Source organism: Sprattus sprattus, assembly GCF_963457725.1.
Source record: "Sprattus sprattus genome assembly, chromosome: 2".
Taxonomy (NCBI): domain Eukaryota; kingdom Metazoa; phylum Chordata; class Actinopteri; order Clupeiformes; family Clupeidae; genus Sprattus; species Sprattus sprattus.
In genome coordinates this window covers 59,811,708-59,839,317 of record NC_137921.1, presented here as the reverse complement: position 1 = coordinate 59,839,317, position 27,610 = coordinate 59,811,708, and the positions used below count along the sequence as shown (strand labels likewise).

General features: G+C 37.8%; 2 protein-coding genes across 3 annotated transcripts in view; both read right to left on the bottom strand.

The window, feature by feature from the left end:
- The window catches only part of adgrg6 (adhesion G protein-coupled receptor G6), a 41,191-nt gene extending 32,727 nt beyond the window's left edge, over nucleotides 1-8,464 (bottom strand). Inside the window, exons 1-2 of the mRNA XM_080860328.1 lie at nucleotides 8,227-8,464; nucleotides 5,052-5,117 (exon numbers count right to left, since the gene is read on the bottom strand). Of these exons, the coding sequence (XP_080716454.1) occupies nucleotides 5,052-5,117; nucleotides 8,227-8,347 (187 nt within the window). The 5' untranslated portion in view covers nucleotides 8,348-8,464. The remainder of the gene's footprint in view (nucleotides 1-5,051; nucleotides 5,118-8,226) is intronic.
- Nucleotides 8,465-22,312: 13,848 nt separating this feature from the next.
- The window catches only part of vta1 (vesicle (multivesicular body) trafficking 1), a 30,935-nt gene continuing 25,637 nt past the window's right edge, over nucleotides 22,313-27,610 (bottom strand). The window contains exons 5-8 of one of the 2 annotated variants that reach the window (XM_080860471.1): nucleotides 27,021-27,132; nucleotides 24,514-24,693; nucleotides 23,979-24,056; nucleotides 22,313-23,556 (exon numbers count right to left, since the gene is read on the bottom strand). In XM_080860471.1, the coding sequence (XP_080716597.1) occupies nucleotides 23,411-23,556; nucleotides 23,979-24,056; nucleotides 24,514-24,693; nucleotides 27,021-27,132 (516 nt within the window). In that variant the 3' untranslated portion in view covers nucleotides 22,313-23,410. The remainder of the gene's footprint in view (nucleotides 23,557-23,978; nucleotides 24,057-24,513; nucleotides 24,694-27,020; nucleotides 27,133-27,610) is intronic. The other variant, XM_080860472.1, reaches the window with a different exon arrangement.

The following is a 27,610-nucleotide window of genomic DNA, read 5'->3' as shown; positions in this document are numbered from 1 at the left end:
GTTTTCATATGTAATTGAAAAAACTTATACCAACACCATGAAACAACTTGCATTATTCAATATTTTTCTTTCATGAAAATGTATACATATTTCATAATAGGACTATAGCAAATAAACGTTCTTAACTCATACAACACATAATACTTTTAAAGCTTCACATCTACTGTCAAAAGGGCTATTCTACATGTACAAAATGCCATTGCAGGTTTGTATATAATGGCAACATTGGGCCCCATTCTTGAATGCAGTTGAGAAGAACTAACTTGACCAAGGGCTCCACAATATGACAGGTTTCTCATGCCAGCTATAGTCTTAACATAATATTAGTTAGGGAAATTTGTGGTTTATTTCAATCTAATCCAGAAATCTTAAGAAGGTGGTCTTGACTGAACTGTTTACAATTAATTTAATAAAGACTTAGTAAAAGCAAACTTAAAGGAATTAAACAACCCCCTTAAGAGTTTGACAAACATCAGTTCGATTGCAGTGCTACGTGATAGCCATTGTGAGGTGTCAATGAAATACATTTAACCAGGGGGAATTTTGCCAAAGAGAATGCGGGAGAAGTATGAGGGAGTCATTCAGGACATGTTTTATAGGCTAAAACGGTTAAATACAACTACATTTTTTGAATTGAGTCTTTCAAGTGACAGCATGAAGGTTGTAACTGTTATTTAAGGTAGGTCGTTTTTATATCATCCTCAATTTAATTTTTATTGTGCACATTCATGTGAAGAGGATAAAGGCACACCTAATGTCCCCACCAGCCGCCAAGGCTATTCATTTAGTAGTTTTATGGTCCGTCAATACAAAAGAAGTAATGTATTGACAGGCAGCAAACGAAGTTACAGTTCTATTTTAATCTTCTGCAGATGGAGGGGTCATAATGTAGCCACTAACCTTAGCCCTAACCCTAATTTAAACATTTGGATCCTAAACATATGGGATGACTATTTATCATACTGCCAAATGGATGGGGCAATCTACATAATGCTGGGATCAGTCTTCATAATATTTTTGTCTTTCACGATGGTCACCATGTCAGATTAGGCAACCATAGTACCATAAATTCTTGCCGTGTCTTGGTTGAGAGACTGGCAACACTACTAGTTTGCCCCCGATCATCAATCACATTCTCCTGTGAGTTCAAAGGTCGTCAAGGAGGGTCAATAGATTGTCAGTCATGGCTACTGCTGGTGGTCCGTGGCGACTGTGGACCTATTCCTGTGTGTCCCAAAGAGGACAGTCTATTCTTGAGAGAACTTGAGGTAACGTATGGGTTACGTCAAGAACATTACATTAATGTAGCTAGCTACCAGTCGTGGGGTGTCACACTAAAAGGCCTGTTCGTCATTCCTGATGATCATTTTCAGGCTCAACACTGGAAATTTAACAGCAACAATACAAATTGTGTCAAATTCAGGCTGAATTTGTGTAGTCTGATCATGGCATTAGACATACTCCAAAAGAACACCTACACTCTTGCTTAGGGCATAGGCAGTATGTTAGTTTATCTAATAAAAGGTACAACTGAAAAAGGTATAGGTATAAAGTATAATGTGAAGTATAATGCTAAACTCTACTGAGATAGCATCCCAAAGTGTGAATGCAGACAAAAAAATAGGAAAAGAAATGCCATGTTTGGACAGAAAGTGCATTACAAGGCTGGATATACAGTACAAGCACTACTATGACAGCATCTAGTTCAAAAGCCAGTACCGAGAATTAAATATTTTAGGTTAAGACCAAAGTTTTGTCTTGTTTTCCTCAGGACAGCATATTCATTCAATTATGTACTGGTATTATGTATCATTTGGATGTTCATTTTGCTTTTATGTATGTTATGCTCATTAAATTGCCTAGAAGTAGCCAAATAAAGTAGTCTGAAGTAGTCTGTCTGAAGCACCTGTTAAGTTGTGGATCACCAACCTTCAAGATATGTTCATCTTCAAGGCCTACAAGACTGTTCATGTTTAATTCTAATATACCATATATATAACTATACTATAACTAATTACAACTAATCTCATTCGGAAGACGACTTAGTTTTTGTCTAAACATGCCTTATATTCAGGCCAAATATGAGCAAACACAATAGTTGATTAAGTGGTCTTGTTTTTTAGTTGTCCACTTTCAACAGTGTTCATTCTTCAAGCATGAGGATAACGCATGTATACCTTTTTAGCAGAAGTATTTTAAGATGTATTTAAAATGGTAACGCTTACCAGTGCCTGCTTTTAAAGGCATGCTAATGGTGGTTACATTAGCAGTAGGTCTCTGAACTAATGACCAGAAGGCAGAAACAAATAAACATATCAAGATAAAGCAAATGCTTACTACATGATGTATCTACCATGCTATGATATTATATCAAAATAGAATAATATACTTTACAGACATGACATCTTACTTGTGCTGCGGGAGATGGATGGTGTACCAGTGGTGACTGACACTGGTGCTGTTTGTGCTATTGATGGTACACACAAAGTTAGATGGTTAGTATTATTATTGTTGTTGTTGTTGTTGTTGCAGAATGTCCTGTATTTGTCACATTGAAACATCAATCCGCCTTTTCTTTATGCCCTTCATACATGGCATCATAGGACCTGCTCAAGGAATTAATCTGACACTCTGTACCTACAATACGATAAAACAATCATGTGCCTAAATGCATTTCAGGACTGTATACTTATAGAGGAAATATCTTCTGGTTTACATGCAAAGCACTGTGTTCCAAAGATTAATAGCAATCATAAATTACCATAGCATGCTTCAGGTGTATGCACTTATATTAAAAATGCTATGGGCCTCTTCACTGATGAGAAAACCAAACAGTGAATGAAAAGCAGTAACCAGAAGCACATCACTGTTCAAATCCTTACCATAGGTTGTTGCATTAGTAGCAATTATGTTAGTTGTGACTCCCGACAGGGTGGTGGGGATTAATGATGCTGCTGATAAAAGTGGGAAAATGTTAGCCTAGCATTAGGTAGAAATGAGCAATAAAACAGGTAAAGACAAGTGATTGTTAAGAGTTATTAAAAGTATCATTAATCTCCTCATGCAGCATAATATACATCTTCCACTAACCAGGCTAAAGGGTTTCCATTATATGTATTTCAGATAAAAATAGACAGACTGGCATTTTTGGTATTTTTTCAACAGTAGTTCACCAATAATTGCCACGCAGGCAGCCTATCCACAAAGAACACAAGTGTTATCCTCACACATAAAACCAGTTGGATTGTTTCAAAAAGCGCAATAATACATTTATATGTTCCTAAAGATCAATGTTCCTCTGTGACTTCAAAACGAATTATGTACAGCTGACACAAGTGAAATTGACTCAAATGTAAACTTCATATAATGTGCCTTCATTGTCTTTCTAGACTGTTTTTATACATTAAAGTACGTGCCTCAGCAAACCAACTTTCTTGAAAACACATACCAGCCAATGGAGAAAAGAAAACAAACAAACAAACACAAAAACAAATATCACTATTCATAGTCATTGTCAGGGTGTCTTTATCAGATAAAATACTGTATGTAGGGGCTTGGAACCACGATGTAAAGTTCCTAAGCCTAGAATTACTGTGATCTGTTCAGCCTTACTGTAGTCCTGGGTACACTATAGGGCAGTATTTTAAGTTATCTTTATTTAATTGGCTGGATGTTTAGACCACAGGAAGCAGGTTTCTTAGTTTACTCACTGTACATTGACTACAGGCATTGGTTCACATTACACCTGGATTCCCAGGATTTACATAAGGTACAAAAGAAAACGACAAAATGCCTAAAATACACAATACTGTACAGGCATGTACAGATGACCTCACAAAGGTGAACTGTAAATTGTTGGTGGGTTCACTAGACAAATAATTTTATACTCCACACTCCTAGCGCATTGGAGGCAGTATATAACCAGAAAGTTTGTTATGGAACAACTAATTGTATGTAAAAATGTATGTTTTATGTGTCCCCCATTATGTCCTGTAGTTCTGCTTAAGGTTCCTTCCTGACTAACATGGAGTTTTCACTTGCCCCTGTTGCCATTATGCTTGCACTAAGGAGGTCCAGGCTCTGGGCTCTGTAAAGCGCCTCGAGACAACTTTATTGTTCTGACGCTATAAAAATAAAATCTAATTTAAATGAATTGAATTGAATTATTTGCCATGCATTATTATCTCCTACTCTAAACACATACCCACATTGTTCATCAGGGTAAAGCACGGTATAACAATCCTACCAAAAAATAGCCAATGCCATATTTTAAATGTATCAGTGTTCACTCTGAAAGGTGTGTAACTATTTGCCAACAAGAAGGAATAATTATGATTTAAGGGTATTATCAATTTAATTTTAGAACTTCAGGAACACTTTGTGGAGGTCTTGACCATACCTTGGCTACAGCCATTTGTAAACCAAAGTGAATATCTGTCACACATGTGTTTCATTCAAGTGAACTGTTGGTTCACCTTTGGCTGTTTAGGCAGTTTGGCTTCTGATCAGTCTCAGATCTTAGGGTGCCCTAAAACTGTGCCTAATACTACTGAGAACCCTGTTTATTCTTCGTACAACAATCATAAAGGCCTACTGAGCATCCTTTCAACCGGCTGTATTTTTCCTAAAACCATGTATGAAAAGTATCAAATGGGCACACAAAACACAGTGTCTGTGAGAAATGACAATATTATTTTTTCACTGATGCCAACGCAGTTACGAGGGAGACACAGAAACATCAACAAAGAGTTTCTTACAAAAATATGAGAAAACACTGCTAATGCTAAGTATGGCTAATAATACTGTATATCAAAGCATATTACTCAGAGAAAATACTAGTAAATGTATAAGGAGAATACTATGTATCTGCATAGTACACAGTGCTGAATGTAACATATTTATATTATGACCACCATATTACTAATGAAAATAATAATGAGATAATTCCAAAATAAAACAACTTTCTGACTAAAATAAATTAGTTATCATAAAATGACAACAACATAAAAATAGTTTGACAACATTATATAAGATTAAATAGAGATTCCTACCTGGGCAGCCCAACCCCGGAGAGGAGCAACTGGTGGTTTGTGAAGGCAAGGTGGGTATGGATGTACCTATACATAGATTAGATTTACAATAAAACTAATTAAGTGACCTTGAATAACCTTAAATTGAATTAAAACAGCTTACTATAAGAACATTTGAATATACAATGGAACTAATCAACAAGCATGCAGAAAAAACAAAATGACAATCTATCCCAAACCCTTAACTGGATACAAAGAAGAGCCGAAGAAGAGTCAAGATTAGTAGGCCTTTGGGACATGTGTTGTTTGTTTAAACAAGCGTCCTCTTGTACATAACATAGTCTACATAAGGTCAATATAAGAAAGGCACATATGCATAAATGAAAAACAATGTAAAGGTTCACAGAAAACTGTAGAATATAAAACACAATGTAATGTAATGATTTAAATATAATGTAATGATTTTTCAAGACACTTTGTCATCTTGTGGAAAGATGCACTCTCTCTCTCTGGCCATTACCTTAAATCAATCATGCATTTGCTGCTTGCTTTAAGTGTTGATTTTCATCATTCAGAAAGCTAAATCTCGCAATCACAAATCGGGTCAAATGTTTGTTCAATTGATCCTCAAATAATTGAATATTGTACATTATCTGAAATGTGTTAAGCTACATGAGAAAAGGGGCCCTGCAATGTAGAACATGTAAATCCTCTGTCATTTTGTGTTGTTGCCAACATTAACTTCAAGGCTCCACATATTCGTTGCATCTCGTCTTTTAAACATTGAAAGCACACATTGCATAAGGTACAGAAGCACATTCACACATTAAATAATGCAAAAGTCAGGCCTGATGGGTTCACACAAATGTTTTCTTGCAAGTGTGACCCAAAAGAAAGTATTTTCATTGAATCATTACCATAACAGCTTTGTGAACCAGTGAACAAATCTCTTTTTTGTTGAGTTATATTTTATAAATACTCAATTCAAGTAACACCATAATGCATGTGCATATAAATGTTAATATCCATACTAATACTTCAATAGATGTCATCTTCCGGCATCACTGCATGCACTGCAATAAAGGAGCAAGCGATCTCACCAATCAGTGTGTTAGCAGCAAACTCACCACTAGATGGAGGGGTTGTTAAATGAACACAATGAGGGAAACAGACTGTAAAGAGAAGATTAGAATTAGTAAGCATTACAACAGAGTCAGTCAGTTAACCTTGGGGAATACAGTGGCTTATATAACTGATTATTGTGTTCGGTTGAAACAAGGCTTCATGATCCTATGAACTGCCAAACAGCTCCAAAGACAGTGAGTAAACATGAATAGGAGATACTAAAACACAGTTACTGAGGAGGCAGGTATAATGAACAGTTTGGTAGAGATTAAGAGGGATGTAAGCAAGTGAGAAACAGGGCAAACCTAGTTTTGCCAATAAAGAAAAAAAAAAAAAATGCTAAACTATAGGCTGCAATTATGGAGTTCATTTTTGAAAGAGACACATTAAAAGTAGGGAAAATTTAAGTCTTGTCATGTGACTACATGTTTTGTCAAAATTGTAATTGTAATAGACAAATGTAGTTAATCCCTACATGACAACATTCTGCAGTTTAGTCAGAATGGACTGAATGTCTGAATTCATTGTGTATCAAATAAATCACACAGAGAATATCCGCTGGATGTATTGGCATTATGTCTTTGCCAGCCTAACTGGTATTAGGGAATTCAGCACTACAGGGACTGGGGCGTTGGACTTCAACACCATTGGACAACTACCACCAGCATGAGAGAGTTCAAGCTTACCATCACTTGACAGGTCTGCTGTATTAGATTATCTAATTCTATTCATTCTATTAGATTCCCTGATTCTATTAGATATTATATTAGACTTTTCAGCATCAGAACTGGATCATTGTTTGACCGTTATACATCCACAATCCACACACTAAATAACACACTCTTTCAATAGACCACAGAATTAAGTGGCATCTCTGCTCTGATCTACAATGTGTTTTACAGTGACGAAAATACTTGTCAGCTAGTACCAGTGAAATAGGCCATTTCAATGCTTTCTGAATATCAGGCCAAGGCACAATCGATTTTGAACTGGGTGAAACTCAGGGCAACATTTGAACATGTCATCTGTATTGACCATTTTTGTATAGCTGAGGCTGATGAAGGTTATAGGCTTATAAAAACACCTATCTGACTGACTGATAAACTTCAGCCCTTCACAAACACTTACACTAATGAAAACTTTAGGTTGAAACACTGCATCCTTCTGCCTAAACTGACAGTAGTACTGTAAATTAAGATGTGTAACTAAAAACGGAAAACTCGTTCCTCTATATACCTTCCTCTTCAATGTAAATACTAAAAAGTGTGTTGCATAAGAGTGAGGTAAGGTTGTATGTGAACAACAGTGAGGTTTTAACAAATGTTAGAAATAAAAGACATTTCAGGACAAAATGTAATCATGCAACAATCGGTTAGTCAGCATTTAGTATTTTTGTATATTGGTTGTTATTCCATCTGAATTCACCAAGAGCCACTACGTTTTCTTATTGTCTTTCACACATACCTGCAGATGTTTGATGAACACACGCATATATTTCCCCCTTTTTTGTTGTGTTTAAGGTTCCACAGATTTAATAAGGCACTATCTCAGCTGTGCTGGTAGCCTTTAACCTCATCCTGCATTATTATCAAAGACCTGTTGCCAAGAGTCTACTGCGCAAACATGGCAAGCTGCTACATTTTGCCATGATTTGTAAATTAAATAACCATCTTCAGATTACTTGACCTCTGTGAATAAAACTGAGGGGTCTTCATTGGAAGAGTCTTGGCAGAATTTGACTTTGTGGATTTATGTTTAAAAATATCAACTTTGTATGTCAGCATACACATGAAAGGTAAAGGTACAGGGAAAAGATTGGGTATTTAGCAGCCACTTTTATCCAAAGTTACGTACAGACATCCTGTAGCGAGGGATGAAACCTGCGTATAGTAAGAAAAATCACAAAACAGTGCTTTGTACTAAAGCTCTTAATGTTGTTAAACCCCAAAGAGCTTAACTACCTAACTAACATGTTAACCATAACTAGGGAAATGAACATGTCTCTTAACAATATAATGACAATGACAAATAACTATACAGTTTAATAGTAGTAACAGTAAAACATACTTACTGCAGCTCAGACTGCTATCTGTATGTGCATAGGAGGAGGGAATATCCCAGAAGTTGTTATCCCAGTCGACTAGGTCTCCCACGGAATCACAGGTTATGGAGGACAGTTCCAAAAGGGTCATGGCATTTCTCCAAAGTCGAAAGTTGTAGATAAAACCATCAAAACTCCCAATGTCATCTTCATCACCATCATCATCACCACTGCCTCCTGCTCCTAACTGAAGATTTTCTAATTTAAAGTTTTTGTTGAAGTCAGCACAGACCTTGGTTCTGTAGTTGCCATCAAACTGTAAGGCCAACTCTCTTGTATTCTTTGACCATGTGAGGCACAAGGTCTTCATGGTTGAGGTGAAATTAGCACTGCTTATGATGCTGTCTATCAAGCACTCTTTATTATCTATTATCAGTGCCATCCCATTTTCGGTCTTCCCGAAAGCTACGTCATATCCTTTGTTACTGTTAACAGAGAAAATGATTTCAACGTCTCTCTGGGCAGACCGAGCTATCTCAAAGCATATAGTGAACTGGTTGAGAGTGGGCATGGAAATTCCACCAGATACTTTCACAATGTCTCTGGTGCTCCTTGGCAATGTCACTTTCTGATTCCGCAGTGACACAGCAACTACAGTGGAAAACAAACAAGAGTGCAGGTTCAGTATAATGACAAAAAACAAGAGTGCATGTTCAATATTATAAGAACAAACAAGAGTGCATGTTCAATACAATGAGAACAAACAAGAGTGCATGTTCAGTATAAAGAGAACAATTAATCCACAGTAAACTAAATTCAACTAAAGTCAGTCCTTACTGTTAACAACAAATAATCAATCAATGCATATTAATAATTTTTCCCCCCACTATTTTCTTAACTGTTTATACAAAAGATAAAGTACATTTCACCCAAGAGACTTGCCTGAGAGGGAACCATAGGTGACTGGTAACCTTAATGAACCAATATGGTAACATGCATTATTTCAATAGTAGAAGTAACTAGGGTCCAGAGGTTAAGAAACTAGGATCCAATTTGAAGTTCAACAATTATAAAATGAACCACAGAGTCAGCCGAGTGTGTCATGAAATTATAAAATGAATACATTCCAGTGGGGATACCCTGGCACAACCCCCACTCACACACAGTGTTCATGGTTTGTGATTGGTATATTCAATGTTCCTCCATCATGGAGGAATAAAACAGTACACCCATATCCAGAATATCGCCTCGGCAGAAATCTTATCACCAGAATTCAACAACCCGTCTGGGAAAAATCCTCTTAATATCTACTGCCAAACTAGGGACCACTGTAGTGTAATTTCATAATCAGAAACTGATCTTATTATGCTTGAAATCCCCATTCACCAAGTCAGCAAACATAACTAAACATAATTCATTAAAATTGAATAAAATTCCCAATATCAATACAATTACAGACAGTGACATGTTGTACTGTGAAGGAGTCTTCTTACGGATCCCAGTTGCACATGATGTGCGTGTTGCAGCCGTCAGCAGCCAGTTGTGCACTGTTGTTGTATCCTGCCACCCTGGCTATCCTTGTATAACTAAAATGTGCATGTCAGCCAACCAAAACGAACATAACAACTTACACAAACTAAATGACATACACCAAGCCAGGTAACCTTTTCCTCTCTCCTTCTATAGCATAGGCCATATTACCTACTACCTACATATTACCTATTAATTGTTTACCTAAATAAATATTTATTTGTTTGTGAAATTGATGTTTACTAACCACATTTTCTCTCTCTCTTATAGAGTGAACTTTGCTCGCAAACGCTGTTGGCCGTGGAAACATTGTTCCTGAGCCCTATATCCACTAAGTAAACTACCCACCCGCACCACACTGTTATACACTTATTCTATCCCTATCGTCTGTGCCAGCATTTTCTTGCAATGTAAATGTTGCCACCATCAACATAGTTTTCTGTTCCAATACTATAATTACCCTTGTAATAGTAACCTTACGAAAACACTGTTTACCCACTAAGCTTTTCTACAATACTTGAGTGCTCTCTTCCCACTTTTGGTTTCAATGGTGGGTTGGTTTCAATGGTGGGTTGGTTCTAATGGTGCCAACAGTGCAAATCTTGGGCTGCTGACAATGTGAAACATGTCTCACACCTGGGACAGTTACAGTGTGGAGAAGCCCCAAAGAGGTTTACCACCTGGACTGTTGGGTGTCCATATCTCAAAACCACCGTGCCAAAGCCGGTGCAGCCGTGCCAAAAAATGGGTAGAGTCATAAAACGTCAGGAGAACAATAGTGTGATTGCTCCAATACACAATATTCCAAACCACTGTGACGAGATACTGCTCAAATAACATAGTGGACCTTAAATGTAAAAACTGTTACATAGTAGAGCTTTTATTTTCTCATTTATCCTGAGATGGTCAGCCGCGGTGCTCTGGACGAATTCATATGGAATGATCCTTAATATCCAACAGTGCAGTTTATTGCAAGATCATTCTAATTTTGAGTGAGAACATCAAACAAATGCAATAAGATTTCATGGTATCACCTCATAATTGACACCAATGAACAAAGGATCACATTTTATTTTCAATGTGATAGATCTTACACCACTGTTGGGGGAATAGTAGTAGCCTTTAAACGTCTCTTCTGGTGAGTGTTACCAGATTGTCCAAAAGTTGGATACACACTAAAACTATGCATCAACACCTGAAGTGTAAACATAGATTTAGTGGCTAAGCCCTCCTTCCTTGCACCTTTGAATCCTTTATGTAGGAGAAATGGCAATTCTAAAACAGTCATTCATTTCATCCAAGCCATCTGGGGCCACAGATGCTTCAGTAATTATTTGACAGTGTTCATTCTAGTCTGTGTATATGACTACACTCATGGCCTACTCCCTCTCACACCATGTCTTTGTCCTCAACTTCCATCTGACACAAAGGTGGTCTTTATAGCTCTAGGCTCCCACCACAGGTCACTTACCAGAAGGACTGGAGAAAGACAAACAGCAGTCATTGTCAACAACAGAGCCAATAGCTCACACACGGCCTTTAAACCACAACGCCCAATACGTTTTCCTGGTCCAAAACCCAGACTAGCTAATCCACATTAGCAAAATTGCAAAGCTGTCTCTAACAATAGTTCCCCTGAATATCAGGTCAATAATAGGCAAAACATTCTTATTTTATGATATCTGACAACAAACTTAAACTTAAAGGTTCAGATGGAGCAGCCACACTTTGGGAAGCAGGCCAGAAGCACTACCCTTACTAATAAGAAGGGGGGTCCGAGTGGAGGGACAACATGAGCATACACAAACATAAAGAATGTGGGGAAGTATAATGGTTGTAAAGAAAGACCAAATGTGCTATTCAACAAAAGCCCCTCCCGATGTGTGCCAATGGCTACAGCTCTGCAGTTCACTCCGAGGGATCCTTGGAACCACCAGAACAAAGTTCTCAATGCTAAGCTATATAAACCCCTTGGAATGACCTCCAGTCTCACACATGCTTCTCCTATGGGGGAAATCTGATGCCTTTACAGCAACAAAAAATATTTCTAATATGAGATAATCAGCAGCCCATCCCTCTCCACATACAGCCTCAGTTCACAAGGGACCCAGGGATCAGACCTGACCCACGGTCATTCCTAATCCTGTTCATTTTCTATCTTTCTCTACTGTCCTGTCTGAATAATACATAATACACTTTTAAAATGACTGTCAGCACTTATTATTTCAGATATAAGTGAAACATTTGATAATTAATCTTTTAAGTAGACTGGGAAAAATGTGCTATTCTCTCTGGGCCTGTTTTAAACTAGATTCAATTGTCTTACCTCAAGAAAGGAATTATTGTCATCCTTGACTCAAATCTCAGTTGACATTTTCTGCTTGATCTCCTAATTTTTCCTTCATTTTACTTATCTATTGTATCTTTTATCTATTAATTTTTTAATATCTATTCATATTCATTTACAGCTTGTCTCCTGTCTGTTCCACAATATTTATACCGAACTGAAAGCATTTGAATGAATTCATTACATTTTATGTTTTGCTCTTGTGCCTCTTTCACTTTATCTTTATTTTTATAAATAAAGATAAAATTAAGTTTGCTATTATTGTTATTACACCAACAGCTATGTGTGGTGAGAGAACGGAGCAATTGAGACATCGCAGCCTTCGAAGACAAGGCCAACAAAGAAAAGAAACTACACTTTGGACAATATCTTTCTCCTTCTCCTTCTCATTCTCTCTCTCCATCCTAGCGTGTTGTGTGTGATCGAGGTCTGTTACGGAGAATAAACTGACAACCGACCCATCAAACTGGCATTCCACCAAGCTCTTTACTAAAATCACGCAATTGCAACTAACGTCAGAGCTAAAATAGAGGATTGTTATGTTAAAGTATAACAGTGGTGTTTGCACGGAACACACCGACCTTCCATTAAGCATTTCCACCCAGCCCCAATGATACTTTTCATATGTAATTATATGCCTGGTAGCTTCCTGCAATTGTCATGCCTTTTCTCTAAATACAACACACACTTCAAATTGGAAATTACAACGGACCTCAATACAATGAAACATCAAAACATTTCCAGTACTGTGACAAATGAACATAGTCTCTCCTATATTTAGACATGTTGCCATAGAGTGAAATCTGATCGCTAAACTGCTGTTTCATTCAAGCTATCATAGTTTTCAAATTAGAAAAGAGATTTAAACAAAGAAAACATTAAATCATATATTGCAAAACATTGAAGTACATGCATGATACTGAATAAATATTTGCAACTCGCTTGCAGACATACCTTGTTTATAATTGATACTGAATCCCTTTTTTTGGACACTAAAGTCTGAGATAAAGGACACCTCCATCACATTCCCACTTGAGTTAAGCGTCAGTCCATTGGCTGTCAGGCCACAAAACTTGACATCATTGGTTCCTGTATTCACGATAACCTTGTCATAGATACACCCCAGAGCCTCTTCAACCTCAAAGTCAACAAAGTGAACCTGCACAATAAATCCAGCGGGGGCTCGTAAGGTCCACTTGCAATTCTGACTGGAGGGGTAGTCAGAGGGGTAGCATGGGGATGTGAAGCCGCCCTGGGAATTGGTGAGCACCAGATTGCAGTTCCCTTGACAACTCATCACTGCCGAACCAAAATAAGGATATGTCAAAAACCAACTTGATCAAGAGAGGAGTTAGGACCACAGCAGACAGAGCAAGGGATAGGAGAACAAGCCAAGGAGTTGCAGAGACATTGGAAGTGAACTAGTGGATAGCCAGCGGCGAGTTGTAAGTTAGAAAGAAAAAGGTGCAAGGAATAGACTTGATACAGTTAGCTTGAACAAGGACTTTGTTTCAATTTGCATCTCTACAGATCATTTAGGTGTGCCACACTACAGAATATGGGCAATCAAAAGCTGCCAGATTTTTTTATCTACCCTTTTTTTCACCATAATCAAATTAATTAATTCTCATATTAAGGAAATAATGGTAGTGTTCAAAGGTTTGGTATAATCCAGAATTATAATTCTATTATATTTCTATAAACTGATAGTGCCATGTTGCGCTGCACTATTTTGCATTTCCATTAGAAGTTCAACTGCGCCAAACTGCTCCAGGCCGTGCTCTAAATGGCCCTTCTCCCGAGGGCCAAACTGTGTCCTAGGGCACTGAATATGCTAAATCTTTTGTGATCATCTAGCACCAAGACGAAATACAGCCCTAATAAATCAGTATCGTTGCCGTTGTTGCCGAACTTCCGTTATCTATGACAAGTTTTTTAACGTATAGAGGGTCTTCGGGATTTTCAATAAAAAATTATGCAAAACTGCAAATCATTTCGACAAGTCAAAATTGCAATTACATGTTATTAATACAGATATTGAGGTGAAATCTATTTAATGCTAAAACCGCTTACCATAGTGTATCTGTGTTTTTGAATATCAAGACACGTATGAGGCAGATTCGGTTACAAAGTTCTGATCTGGTTAATAAGATCCTGATTGTGTTAAGGCAGCCATTAAATTAAAATAATAAACAAATTCCGTTATTGTGACAAGTGGTATAAACTCAATAAATTCCATGGTTGAATAACTTTATTATTTATTGCTATTAACCTGGCAAACTTACCTATACAGAATAGCTAAAGTTAATGTTAGCAAGCTTTCAAGCTTAGCAATAATGGAATCAAATTTAACCAAGCTACCTCCAAATAAAAGCTTACAAGCCTACTGATCTCTAGAAAGTACAGGTTGAATATTGGGGCACTTGGCAGCCTTTATCCCTTACACCCTTACAAATATTGAGCCTCCATCATCTGTGTAAGGGGTGACACAGATGATGGAGGCTCAATATGTGCCCATGGTACAAACTTTTCAAGGGGATGGAAATAATGTACTGGTTTCAACAGTAATACATTCAAGCTTTGTAACGTTTTTCTTACGATTTGCTAAGTTCAATCATGACAACTAGACAGTCATGGACAAGCTTTGCAATTTTTTTTTAAAAGGCCAGCAAACCGGCAGAGAGGGAGATTAACAAGCCTTGGAAAAATGAAAGGCCAAAATTGTAACACTTTGAGCAGATGAACGTGCTGAGGGTTTGTGCATTTGTGACTGCTATTGAGGATGGTGACTGGCAATATTGGTTAGTAGCTGTTGTGTCCTCTTAGCCAGCCAGCTAACACGCTAGCTAGTGCTCATAGAAAAATGACTCTAGTACCAAGGTATAATAACCAACACTCATCAATCATGTCTGATTTACAGTAATAACTGACACTGTGGATCAATCATGTCTGATTTACAGTAATAACCAACACTGTGGATCAATCATGTCTGATTTACAGTAATAACCAACACTGTGGATCAATCATGTCTGATTTACAGTAATAACCAACACTGTGGATCAATCATGTCTGACTTACAGTATTAACCAACACTGTTTTACAATTGTTCATATCACAGAAATGACAAGCGGTGCCTGAATGGCCCATCAGTTTAATCAGCTGTTTAAGTTTAAATGCTTGCAAAGCATCATATTGCACATTCTGTTTTGCATTGATAGGTTGGAAGACATGCTTGGCAGCTCTTTGACCAAAACACTATTTCAAATTTAGATTTTAATTTACACTTGGATCAGGATCAATTAGGGGTTCAGTGTCTTGCTCAAGGACGCTTCGACAGGGAATCGAACTAGCAACCTTGCGATTACTAAACGACTTCTCTACCTCCTGTACCTTTGTCACTGTATACAGCCAGTAAGCAGGCAGTCATTTAAACTCAGAGACAAACCACACAAACTCACTAAATAGAAACAACCAACATGTTCCTGTTTATGATCTCAACCAACATGTACCTGTTTATGATCTCAGCAAACATGTCCTATGAGACCAATATCATCACAGCATAACTACCTCTCAATCTAATGACTTAACTGGAGTGTTTGTGTAGTCAGGTAGAACACCTCAGTGACTCTAGTGTACAGTGCAGTTCAGTGATGTAGAAATGAAGCAACTATGTTCCTGAATGATTCAGTTTTGAAGCAGGTTGTGAGCATTCTATGTCAACAATAATCCATGGCTGCGGTCGAATACTCTTAAAAGAAAGATAGCTGTCTTACTACCTTGGTGTCTCGTCAAGACAGCTGTCTTGCGCAAGATATTTTTAAAGGTGAAGGTATAGCATGCACGATATCATGTGACGTTGGTATGCTGAAAGAACGTAGCTTACGTAGCTACCTTACGTAGGCTAACGTGCTAATGTAAGAAAGTTGGCTGACGCCTCGCAAATCACATCAACCATTATTGCTGGTTACAATAACGCTGTTATCGGATAGTGCAGTGTCTATTTCTTGGTAACTTTTGAAATATCTAAGCGCGAAAACGCTGAAAAATTTACATTTACATACAAAACACGACCGTCAGCGGAGTTTGTTCCTCCATCTTTGTTTACAATTTCAAGTTGCCGGAGGATGGGCGCACAGGTTTATCGGTAATAGATAGCATCAGGCTACATAGACGGTACCTTGAAAAATTACCGTAATGTTACATATTTTAAGCTGTCTTATAAACCCGGAATAGAAAAATTAAGGGAATTCGAACAGTCCTTCCTTCTCTCGTTTAATAGAGGGAAGATAGTAAGACAGCATTTTAAGAGAATTTGAATTCAGCCCATGTCTCATGTATTCACATCTACGCAGATGTAGGCATATGCCTTTTCTACACGAGTGGATGCAAGCTCACAGCTCACACCTGTGTACCATGAGCCAAATGTCTACAGAGTGAAAAAGAAAACCAAACTCATTAAATTGACAATGTAAACTCTTGGAATGGAAAGAGAAATTAAACTATTTCTTTAAAAAAAAAGACACACTAGGTTGTCTATTGACAAATAATATTTGGTCCAGGGGCAGATATATGTTACATACAGGACCATTATCACATTTTTCTATTTTCTACTCAGTTAATTGTTCTAATAAAACAATTTTGTGATCAAAATGATGAATGCCATCCTCCCAGAAATACGACAATATTAATGGGCAACTTTGTTAGTGGTATGAAAAGAGCTGCTTGCATTAGGTAGAGAGTGTGTTCATGTTAATTCCATTAGAGATCTGAGACAGTAAAGCTTGCAGAAGCATGTTAGGGTACACACAAGTCAAAGGCAAAGTGGAGAAGGCAACAGCAATGAGATGAATGCAGTGTGGAATCAAAATCAAGAGCATTCAGTTAATTATACCTGGCATGCAGCTATGTATGATCTGATATTAAATAACATGTAGAAGGAAAACTGTTCTCTGCACCTGATTGATGGAGGTATATCATCTGCAGGGCCACTGGGAGCAAGAGCTGGACCTTCCATCTCCACCACCTACCAGTGATTTCTAGCAGCCTGAAACATAAATGATTCAATTACATTTTATTTGTATAGCGCCATAACAATACAATTGCCTCTAGGCGCTTAACAGAGCCCAGAGCCTAAATGATGCAGACATTGAAATGACATAATAATGCTGAAAATTGCAGAATGTATGGAATTCAATTAGAGTGTCTTTGAGGGTTAATGAGTAAAGGTCAGCACCCTCTGGTGGTGTCTGACGTGCGTCAGGAGTTTAGAACTCTAACAGTGCTGTATGATGCGTGTCAAAGCCAGAGTTTAAAACAGTGTTCTAAAAATATATCACCCCAAAAGTCAACGATTGACAAAATATAAGATATGATTTACAAACTTCAGAGGTGATTTAAAGGGATTTATAATGTAGGAATCATTAAAAAGATGAAATGCAAAGTACAGGATGTCTGTCAGCACCATTCAGAAGGAGCTGTAGCTTATAGACCACATAAGACTGTCCTTTTAGTCTGTTCTACTGATGATAATGACATAGATATGTTGGACACAAAATCTCTGATTCTTATATATTTCCAAGACTGACTGTGTTTTTTGTTCTATTATGGCTGCTAGAGAAGCAACTGCTAGACAATTGCAGGAAGATGTATCACATGCTTTCCCGCATTTCCAAATCAGACTTTTAAAACTATGAAAATGAAATGAAAACATGTTAAAAATATCGGTTAAATATATATATATATATATATATATATATACAGTATATATAATCTGTTAAATATATATATATATACGTATATATATATATAATGATTGCACATTCAATCAATCATTTTATACATATATTTAATAGCCTAAATTGAATAGCCTAAATAATATTATTATTTAATTATCTTTAATTTCCTACTAACTTGAGTTATCCTGTGCGGCCTTCAACAAACTTGTCAGAGACAGCATAAAATATAAAAGGAGCACAGAAACGAGTATAAAGGAGCATTATCAGCAACCAATCATACAGCCAGCAAATCTGACATCATGGTTGCATCATTCAGATACATGGTCCACAACCATGTTAGGGAATTGCTTAGGGAGATATGGCATGTCTCCCTGTGTCTGAATGGGTGGAGTTAAAATGATGGATGAATCTGCTGTTTGCTCAGCAGAGACAGTTAAGCCAAAGAATATATAACACCATCCCTTTTTTAAACAGAACAGATTTGTGATTTGTCTTATATCCCTGCTCCAAATCAAGTAGAATACAGTTACATTGTATCAGTTGATTTTTATGGACAGCAAATCATGACATCAAGCATTTTCGCTAGCCTGACTCCTATAACTGGCCTCTGGTATAGGCATTTTAATGGCAATGGCTAAGTACTATCGACTCCAAGCCTTCTGATCATTATTTCTATTGTGCAAACCCATTCTTTCCAGTCTTATAACTAACTTAGATTTTGGTGACCTAAGATCACTGTTAGACCAACAGCAATGCAGTTCTACCCAGCACCGCTAATCCTTCATTGCCCCTCTCACTAAGAATGTGCCCCAGGGTTCTGTTCTTAGTCCTCTCCTCTTATTTATCTGCTACCTTTATGGAAGATCATGTTCTCACTTTCTATTACTACTCAGACAACGCACAGATTTAAAGCTCCAGCCATAAAGGCTTTATTCATTTTGCATTTCTGACATCAAGAAGAGAATTCATGAGGGTTAATGTCCTTATACTCAACACAGGCAAAACGGATGTACTATTCATCTGTGCCAAATATCCCACCATCACACTCTCAATAACATTGCTCACTTTATCCTAACCACTAAAGATAGAGAAACTCCATGCCTTCATCGCTTCCTGTTTTGTTTACTTTTCAAAGGCCTTACAGCTAAATCTTGCATATTCAAAATTCTGCAGCAGTCTTAATGCACACAAAACTCTACCATCCTTTATAAAGTCCACTGATCCTCTGCTCCCTGAGCTTGTCATCTATACCTCTATATGCACCTACCCACATCCCTGGATCCCGAGACACCTCTTGTGCTTCATTTCCAGATGTCCTCAATGAAAGGTGGGCATTTAGTTCAGCTGCTCCATAACTATTGGGCGCTCAACCTGACCCCTCAATGGCATTTCCTCCATATAGTCCTTTAAAATCCATCTAGTACCTCATAGCTTTAAAATCAACGGGAATTTTGTAGGTGTTCCTAATACCACAGAAAAAAAATTATGGGGTTTCCCAAAATCTATGAAAAAAGGGTGTGAGTCAAATAAAATGCCAAATGTATCAAATCCTGCGGTAATCAGTGCATTTATTTAAGTCAACTATTTAAGCTAGTTATGGTTACCTTCTGCTCACCTTGTGAAATTGGTGATGCATTATCTAAGTCACTTGCATTGTAGTATGTTATAACAGACAAATTGTAGAGATACAATGGGGTCTTTAGTCCATATGGAGACAAACACATGCTTTTTCAGAACTGAATGTGGGGTTAGTCATTTAACTACCACTGTCCATTGTCGATTAAAAAAAAAAAAAAAAAACGATTAATTCTATCATTGGATTCAGCAGAATTCATAACTGCCTCACAAGCATAAGCAGCACAGCTGTAAGTAAGATTTTAACTATGAATTTGTATATTTACTTGATTTTTAGTTTGATGGCAAAAGACAAACCTTGGTTGTTTTTTTGGAAGTGTGCTGTTTGTTTCAGACTCTCAGCTGTGTGCCCTACCCTTTTCACAAGTTTTCACAAGCTAAATGCATTGCATGCATTGTCTGACACTGACAGCTGATAAGGTTCCTTGACCAAACTGCAAAACTTCATAATAAATACCCTAGGTGGTTAGTAGGAACAACAGGTGTGTAGGCCATCCATTCAAATTAATTTAAGGATGTTATCATCAAGGCTACAGTGTGTAGTGAGCAGATCACATGTAAAGACACTGGGAGGTATATGCCAGTGTCATTACAAGTTTCCTAACTGATGAATATAGACCACCGTGTTTGCTGATAAAACAGTCCATGCGAATCCCAGACTAATGTCTGTTATAGGTATTTGTCCCTACAGGAGACCTGATAAGCAGGACACATGAAAATAATTGGGATGGGATGCAAGTCCATGTCTTCAGAAGTTTCCTGATTGGTCAATACAGTTACACCAGGTTGCAATTTTAGTTGCTGATAATGTACCTCAGGGAGGCCCCACAGTTACAATTATTTTCACAACAGAGGAACTGGGTAAACAGGACTATATAAAGCAATTTTCAGATGTGTTGTTTGCTTCAGACCCTTGGTGAGAGCCCCACCCTTTACACTCATTTCACATTTATTTTAAGTTAAAAAAACTAAAGGTACACCACTGAATGCAGATATGTGACTGTTTACATTTATGGTGACACACAATTCACCAAGGGCTTAAATTCATAACATCACTGTCTTCACAGCTACAAAAATAAACAAAGATAAAATAGCCTGGTTTGCATAAAATAAAGGTTTCTACGTCATATGTTCACCCATTGAAAAGGCTTACTGAGATTCCACTTAAAAAATGTACTGGTAACGATACAAATCCAACGACCGCATTCAAATAGTCATTGTGTTATGTACTTTATTCAGTGCAACAAATCAGATAACATGAGAGTTTGCCTTTTCCTCATAAATATCCAAATACTGCTTTAGTTCTACATTCATGAATTTCTCCATAACAACGTTTTATTGGTCAAGAAAAGCAGTTGTATTCTGTTACACTGAAATACTTTTAAATAAATATGCCATCAACTAATGTTCTCCAACAGAGACAAACCTTTCATGTAATTTCAAAACACAAAAAAACCGTAGTACTGTATCTGTGGCAAAACTCTGGGCTAGGTAGCCTGTCCTGAAAGACTTTTAGCCTAAGTTATAAAATGTCACTCTACATTGAACTTTCTCATGTTTAATGAAAGCAGTGATAGCAATTTTACTTCTAGGCACTTTTGGAAGCCAACGGAAGATTATATAGACCATAATGTTTGAACTTACATCGTGCGTCACTGAGGCTCCCTCGTATGTAGAAACATCTCGACTGGTTATCCAAGTATTTATCAAATTTCAAAGCTGTTAGTAGCCTACAACATGCCGATTCTTCACTACAGCGCAGTAAATATTCAGTGATAACAGTTCTTAAGCAAGTTTTGAACAACTGTAGTCGCCTCTGCCTCTATGTTCAACAAGCCAATAGTAACTGAGGACCTCTATGCAAGTGTTCAAGTCAAGGCTCCAGATCTTGCGCCCCACCCTGTCTTCAAACCCTTGGGAGTATGAAAGTGACCTTAACATAGTGAAATGTTGAATAGACTCACGCATAGCACGCATGATTTCGCGTTTAAAAACGTGTCTATAGTTTATAGTTACATCTTGCCTTTTCAATACAAAACATATAAGGGCAGATAAAGGACATGCCTTTTAACAGTGCAAATTCTAAAACGAGTAGCTGCCACCATTGTCGAGCATCAACCTTTATTTAACGTTAAAGCCATGTCATTTAACATTGTTGTAGATTTTGAAATGTCCTTTTCCAAGACAAAATGTCTACCTACGAAAGAGTTTACTGCGGCACATCGGTTGATTTTAATGGTGCCAGATGTTTCTCGCTATATAACCAGGCAAATGTTTGTCTTCGAGTTAATATTTTGATGGGAGCTATTTTGATGCTTCATTTGCTGGGGAGTGTTCCTTGGGTCACAATTAGTATTTGTTATGATCTCAGCACAAGGGATATGGGTGTCCTGCTAATCTTCATTACTACTGCAAAATTAACATTAACTTATTCATGACAATGATCTCTTTTAACAACTGACATCAGAAGAGGTTTCTTTTGGTAAGCACATACGAGTCAGTATTACACAAACTGGGAAATCCCATTTGATTTCAATTTGCATGGCCTCTAGAGTCATGGGCATGACAGAAGGAAAGGATTCAGGCAAATATAGATGGCCACCCTGATTGTTCATTGATAAATCAGGTGCCATTTTCTTACACTTATGAAAAAGACTGACCACAACAAGGGCCGCTGACACACAGAGCATTTATCATTTATGAAATAAACTATAATGTCCTGTTTCTATTGAATGCATGCAAACATAAAAAAGGAGAGATTCATTATTGTTGATAATCTAGTTTATGATTTTAAACATCAGTGTTACAGTGTATGCCATACATAGTTATTCTGATATATAAGCACGTTTATGTAATTATATATGGAGAATATAAGTATAAAGCGTATATCATACAACATCCTCAAACAAATGTAGGATCTTAAAAAGCAAGGTAGGATAAGGAGAGGAAGGGGGTTAAGGGGAGGAGAAAAAGAGAAACAGGAGTAGAGGCGAGAGAAGGGGACAAAATAGGAAACAAGGGAGCTAGGGGAGTTGATAATGGGTGGAGGGGAAACACAGAAAACAAATAAAACACAAATAACACAGCAATGTCCATGTACTGATGATTTAAGTGCTTGCGCAGATTTGGTCTTTAACTGAAGTCTAGTTAACAGTGAAGATTATTCCAAGTACTCAAACGTATATTAAGACATATACTGTGTACAACTTAGACAAGAGCATATTGCAGTCATTTTATAGATGCTTGATTATAATCCATTCAACTTTTCATCGAATTCAGCAAAATTCTCCTCACATTACTCTAGCTGTCTGTCCGGTGTGTTCCTCTGTTCATGCAATCTTGGCTCTATAAATGGGAGAAAAGTGGCTTAGAACAAGCCATATACTTTTCCAGCCAATCAACAACATTGCTTCGGGAGCACGGACGGGAGGGGTGTATTTGATTGGCAGTTGAGCTCAAATATTAACAACCTTTCTCCAGGATAGGACCACACCTTTACATAAAAAAAACCTTCCGATGTGTTAAAACAGCAGAGAATGTTGAGCAGTTAAAGATCAGTTTCAGGTTTTTATTCGTCAGAATACAATTCCAAAGCCAAATAATAGGTACAGTGCAAAGAATCTCTACTAACTTTCCTACTTGAGGTTTATTTAATTTAACACACACTGCTTAAACATCAACTGAATGAGAATAGAAGCATCACCGAAAGAGTATCTAGTCTTCCAAGACAAACCTCCATACAGAGGACATGCAACACATCCCAATCTTCATTTCATAGTATACAGTAGCAAAGGACTACTATGAAAGACATTAAAATAGGTTCAATGTTGAGACACAGTGGCCATTGTATTTGGAGTAATTTTCTGTGCTCTGAGAATCACTCTTTCCTGAACCAGCTGTGGCCTGGCTCATAGCTCTGTAGTGGGGCTCTTTTCAGCTAGATGAGTGATAAGTCTGAACAATGCTTTCATTCTTTGCCTGTGGCGAGCAACTTGAGGGCTTTCTGCAAGTTTTGAATGGCAGTGGTCACATCCTCATATTGCAGAGCGCTGCCAGCATACTTGCAGTACTTCTGCGCCCGGGTAAAGTCTTCTGCTGTGAGCCGCACATCACCTGAAAAACAAATGATAGCCAAGGGCATACAATTATATTATTGTCTCATTATGTTTAGGGCATGCAATTATATTAATGTCTCATTATGTTTAGCTTTTATTTTTTATTTCTCACTAACTGTATAGAAAATGAAGGTAAATCCAATCATACCCATCGAATTCAGAATTCTATGTTATTCACTTATACATAAAAGAAAGTTTATGGTTAAAATACTAAATCTACACAATAATTTATACTTTTTAACAAAACATCTTCTACTCTCAAAAGCTACACAAAAGGTAACAATATTTTTTTTTTATCAATAGTGACAGCCATATCCTATAAAGGGTTTTAGATTGTCATATCTTCTTAATCCCTTTCAAGAAGCATTAGTTTTCTAATGTTGGGTTTACAAGGCATCTTGCTGTTAGCTAAGATCATACCCTGTTGGCTTGGGTTCAGTAGAGATGGGTCCACTACTGCCATGCTCCTGGGAACTGGCACTGGTTTTTCAGGCTCTGCTGGAAAAATAGAAAGAAAAGAAGAAAAAAAACATTGTTAAGGGCTGTTAGGCCCTCCATTTTTTCTGTTCTATGATCTGCCCTATGTTTGTGTGCAGATGAGCTTGAAGACAGGCTCGAGTCATAATGGCTTATGAGATTCATTCACAGGTGTGCAGGCTGTCTCAGGCTCGAGTCCTAATGGCTCATGAGATTCAGGCTGTCTCAGGCTCGAGTCCTAATGGCTCATGAGATTCACTGGTGTGCAGGCTGTCTCAGGCTCGAGTCCTAATGGCTCATGAGATTCAGGCTGTCTCAGGCTCGAGTCCTAATGGCTCATGAGATTCAGGCTGTCTCAGGAGTTATACAAGCTGCTTCCTCTTCAACCAGGAAGGCACTTTTGATTTGCAGTATTGACTTTTTATACAACCAGCATTTACATTCCAGTGTCTCTAAAAGAACTAGAAAGTCTCAGTACCTGCTGAAGAAGGCAGCTCTGCGGGTGTGTTGGCAGGAGCGTGAGCACCTGGGGTTATCTGAATGTTGTTGAAGTTGGAAGTGGCTGTATTGGGAGGTCCTTGGTCCGGGGTGTAACCGGGAGGAGGAGGAGATGACGGGGCTTGAGCAGATCGTCCATCATCTGTGGGGAACATATCATCTGCAAGGAAATGAAGAAAGTTCTAATCTTAGTTCCAAGCCTATACATAATGTCCTTCTTCCACTATTCAAGTAAATTGCTTCTAAAGCCTACTGAGCTAGGCAAAGATTTGACGTGTATATATGAGTTTTATAACATCATACCTTTACATGAAAAGGTACTCAACAAATGAGCAACCAATGTTTTATTTCAACCCAATCACCAACCAAACAAACACTAATTCTATGGGAATTGATGTTTAATAATAATATGATGTATGCCCTTCAATTTAAGTGGATTATACAATCTACACTATTTGGAACCAACAGTATCAATGTATGGGGCTATTTGAAAATGATCACGTACATAACTTTTAGCTAGCGAGTCCTTAATATTTCTTCCCTGATGTGCCCTTGTTTACGTCGTCTACAAAAACACATTTCTATTTTGTTGCAAATTTAACTGAATTCCTCTCCCCTCAACCCTTCCTTTTCAAGCATGTAGGAGAATGTACAGTGTCCGTCATGTGCCAGAAGTTACCGCCAAAATGAAGTAATGGTCTAAAAGCACATCGAGTCACAATAATACCTGACTTTAGATAGATATTTAGAAATCGTATTTAGTTTTTTAGTCTGTAAAAGTATAGGCCATAGCTTAATTTCACAATTTACAGTCCATGGAAGCTATAAACGAGCTACTGGAACGAACATAAATTCTAGTTTTCGTACATAAATGTAAAAGCACCATCCTGGTAGCAATTACATATTTTTCTAGGGGGAAAAGTAGGTATGCCCATGGCAATGGTCTAGCTAAATCAAACAACAAATAGCATTTAAGTTAAGCTAAATCACCTCTCCAACAGAAAACAGGCAACTTTGGCATCAATCTGGAAACATTTGTCCCTTATCAGTAATTTCTATCTGGGAAAGGCCACACAAACTTTCATTCTTGTTTTCTGCAGTTGCCGGTCTCGATTTAGTTTTGTTTGTTTCATTGACAACGAGGATTCATGATCCTTGCTAATAAGTATGATACTGCATTTGTCAAAATTGGGGTTCCCAAACACAACATGGTCAACTAGAACTAGCAACCACTAATTCCTCTTCTTTCTTCTTCCACTTCCAATCAGTGCCATCAAATTCAAGCTGTCACTTCAATGTAAAAATGTGCAAGGCCTTCTGTAGACAGACTTATGTCCATTCTGGGCTCCTGTAGAAACATGGTGGCTCAACATGATGGGCTCCATGGAAGAAGACCAGCTTCCTATGTACATATGAAGGACTCGTTCTAAGCTAACTAATGACAGCAATTTGTAGTTACAGATGATTATACACTAATAAAAACATAATTATGAATACTATATTCCATTGCTGCTAATAATCCCCCCTTCATCCAACAAACTGCACTTTAATAAATAAATAAATCCTACCTTTACATTGTCAAATTAACAGTTTGTGTATACAATATGCAGTTTGTGTATACACTATATACCAGTCGTTCTCAAAGTGTGGTCCGCGGACCACTGGTGGTCCGCCAGTGCCCCGTAATGGTCCGCGACGTCATTTCTAACATACAACTCAGAACGAACAGAACACAGCCAGTAGCCTAATGTAATAAAGAGTTGCCTAATCTATTAACAAGGTCATGGATTGGTGCCTTAAGACAGCGACTATGAAAAGAAAATTAAGTGAGAAAGCCTCTGACACATACAAGGAGAAGGTGGCAACGACGAGATGGTTCAGCCTTATTTGGCATTATCCCGCCGCGGAGCTGCATTCAAACAGCGTTTTTTTCTCCTGCTGCGGAGACAACAAGATGATAACTATATTCTGTGTTGTGTGACGTTGGATAATGACATCTCTTATTTCCGAAATTATGTCTACTAGGATGCATGTATTAATTCCAGTGGGCTAGCCTGGTACTGAATTACTGCGGTCGGCCGCATCGTTGTGGTTTGTGATACATTGGCCTGTCTGAGTGTGTGATGGAAGTATGAGGCTGTGAGCGAACTATAGTTTGTAACATAACCAAGTCACGCATGGAGCAGGGTTCCAGATGCTTTGCCTTGCGCATTGTCATATCTATAACCAGCCTACCGGTACGTAATAAAAGGAGAGCCCACCCGCGAAATTCATGTGCCTTTAACAATTGTCTGGCGCCAGGTCTAGGCATGTTTTTCCAGGGATTTTCTATTTAGTTAGGTGGTCCGCGAGTTTTTTTTTATTGGCTAAGTGGTCCTTGGTCTGAAAAAGTTTGAGAAACACTGCTATATACGGTACTAATAAAGGAACTATGCAAGAGGCCCAAAATGTATTTTGATAACAGCAGCAGCAAGTCTCATGCTTTACCGTATTGTTCCCCATCCATTCCAATTGGGCCTGGTTGAGGGGTCTCCCCATTCTTGAGACAGGTGTGGATGTGGGTTGCCTTCCACCTGGCATACTTCCTGTGCTGAATGTTCTGGTGAAATGTTACATAACAATTGTTAATTGAGGAAGAATTGGATCATTCGTACCAAGATATTCAATACAATGCTAAACTGTCAACCCAAACAGCTGACAGCAGAGTTCAAGAACAGAAGTGAATATGTATAACATTAAGAACAATGGACTTCAAGATGGCATTATGAAGGGCACAGACTCAAAGTCAAATTTAGGCTGCCTTAATAGTCAACTGCATGTTCAGGATGTAGTTACTAGCAAGTTCACAATATAACATCTAAAACAATTAGTTCACATAAGTTTCAAGATCAACAAATTGTTCAACAACCTGATTTGGGGGCTAATTTATTTGTAGTAAAAACAATAGTATAGACAGGTTATAGAATTGAAGAAAGTGTGGGTGCTTGTGTTCCCAACCACCAATACATTGCAGTCAGTGTACATTGTGACCACAAGAAGTAAACTGCCTTTTCATGTTCACTAGGATAATCTGCACC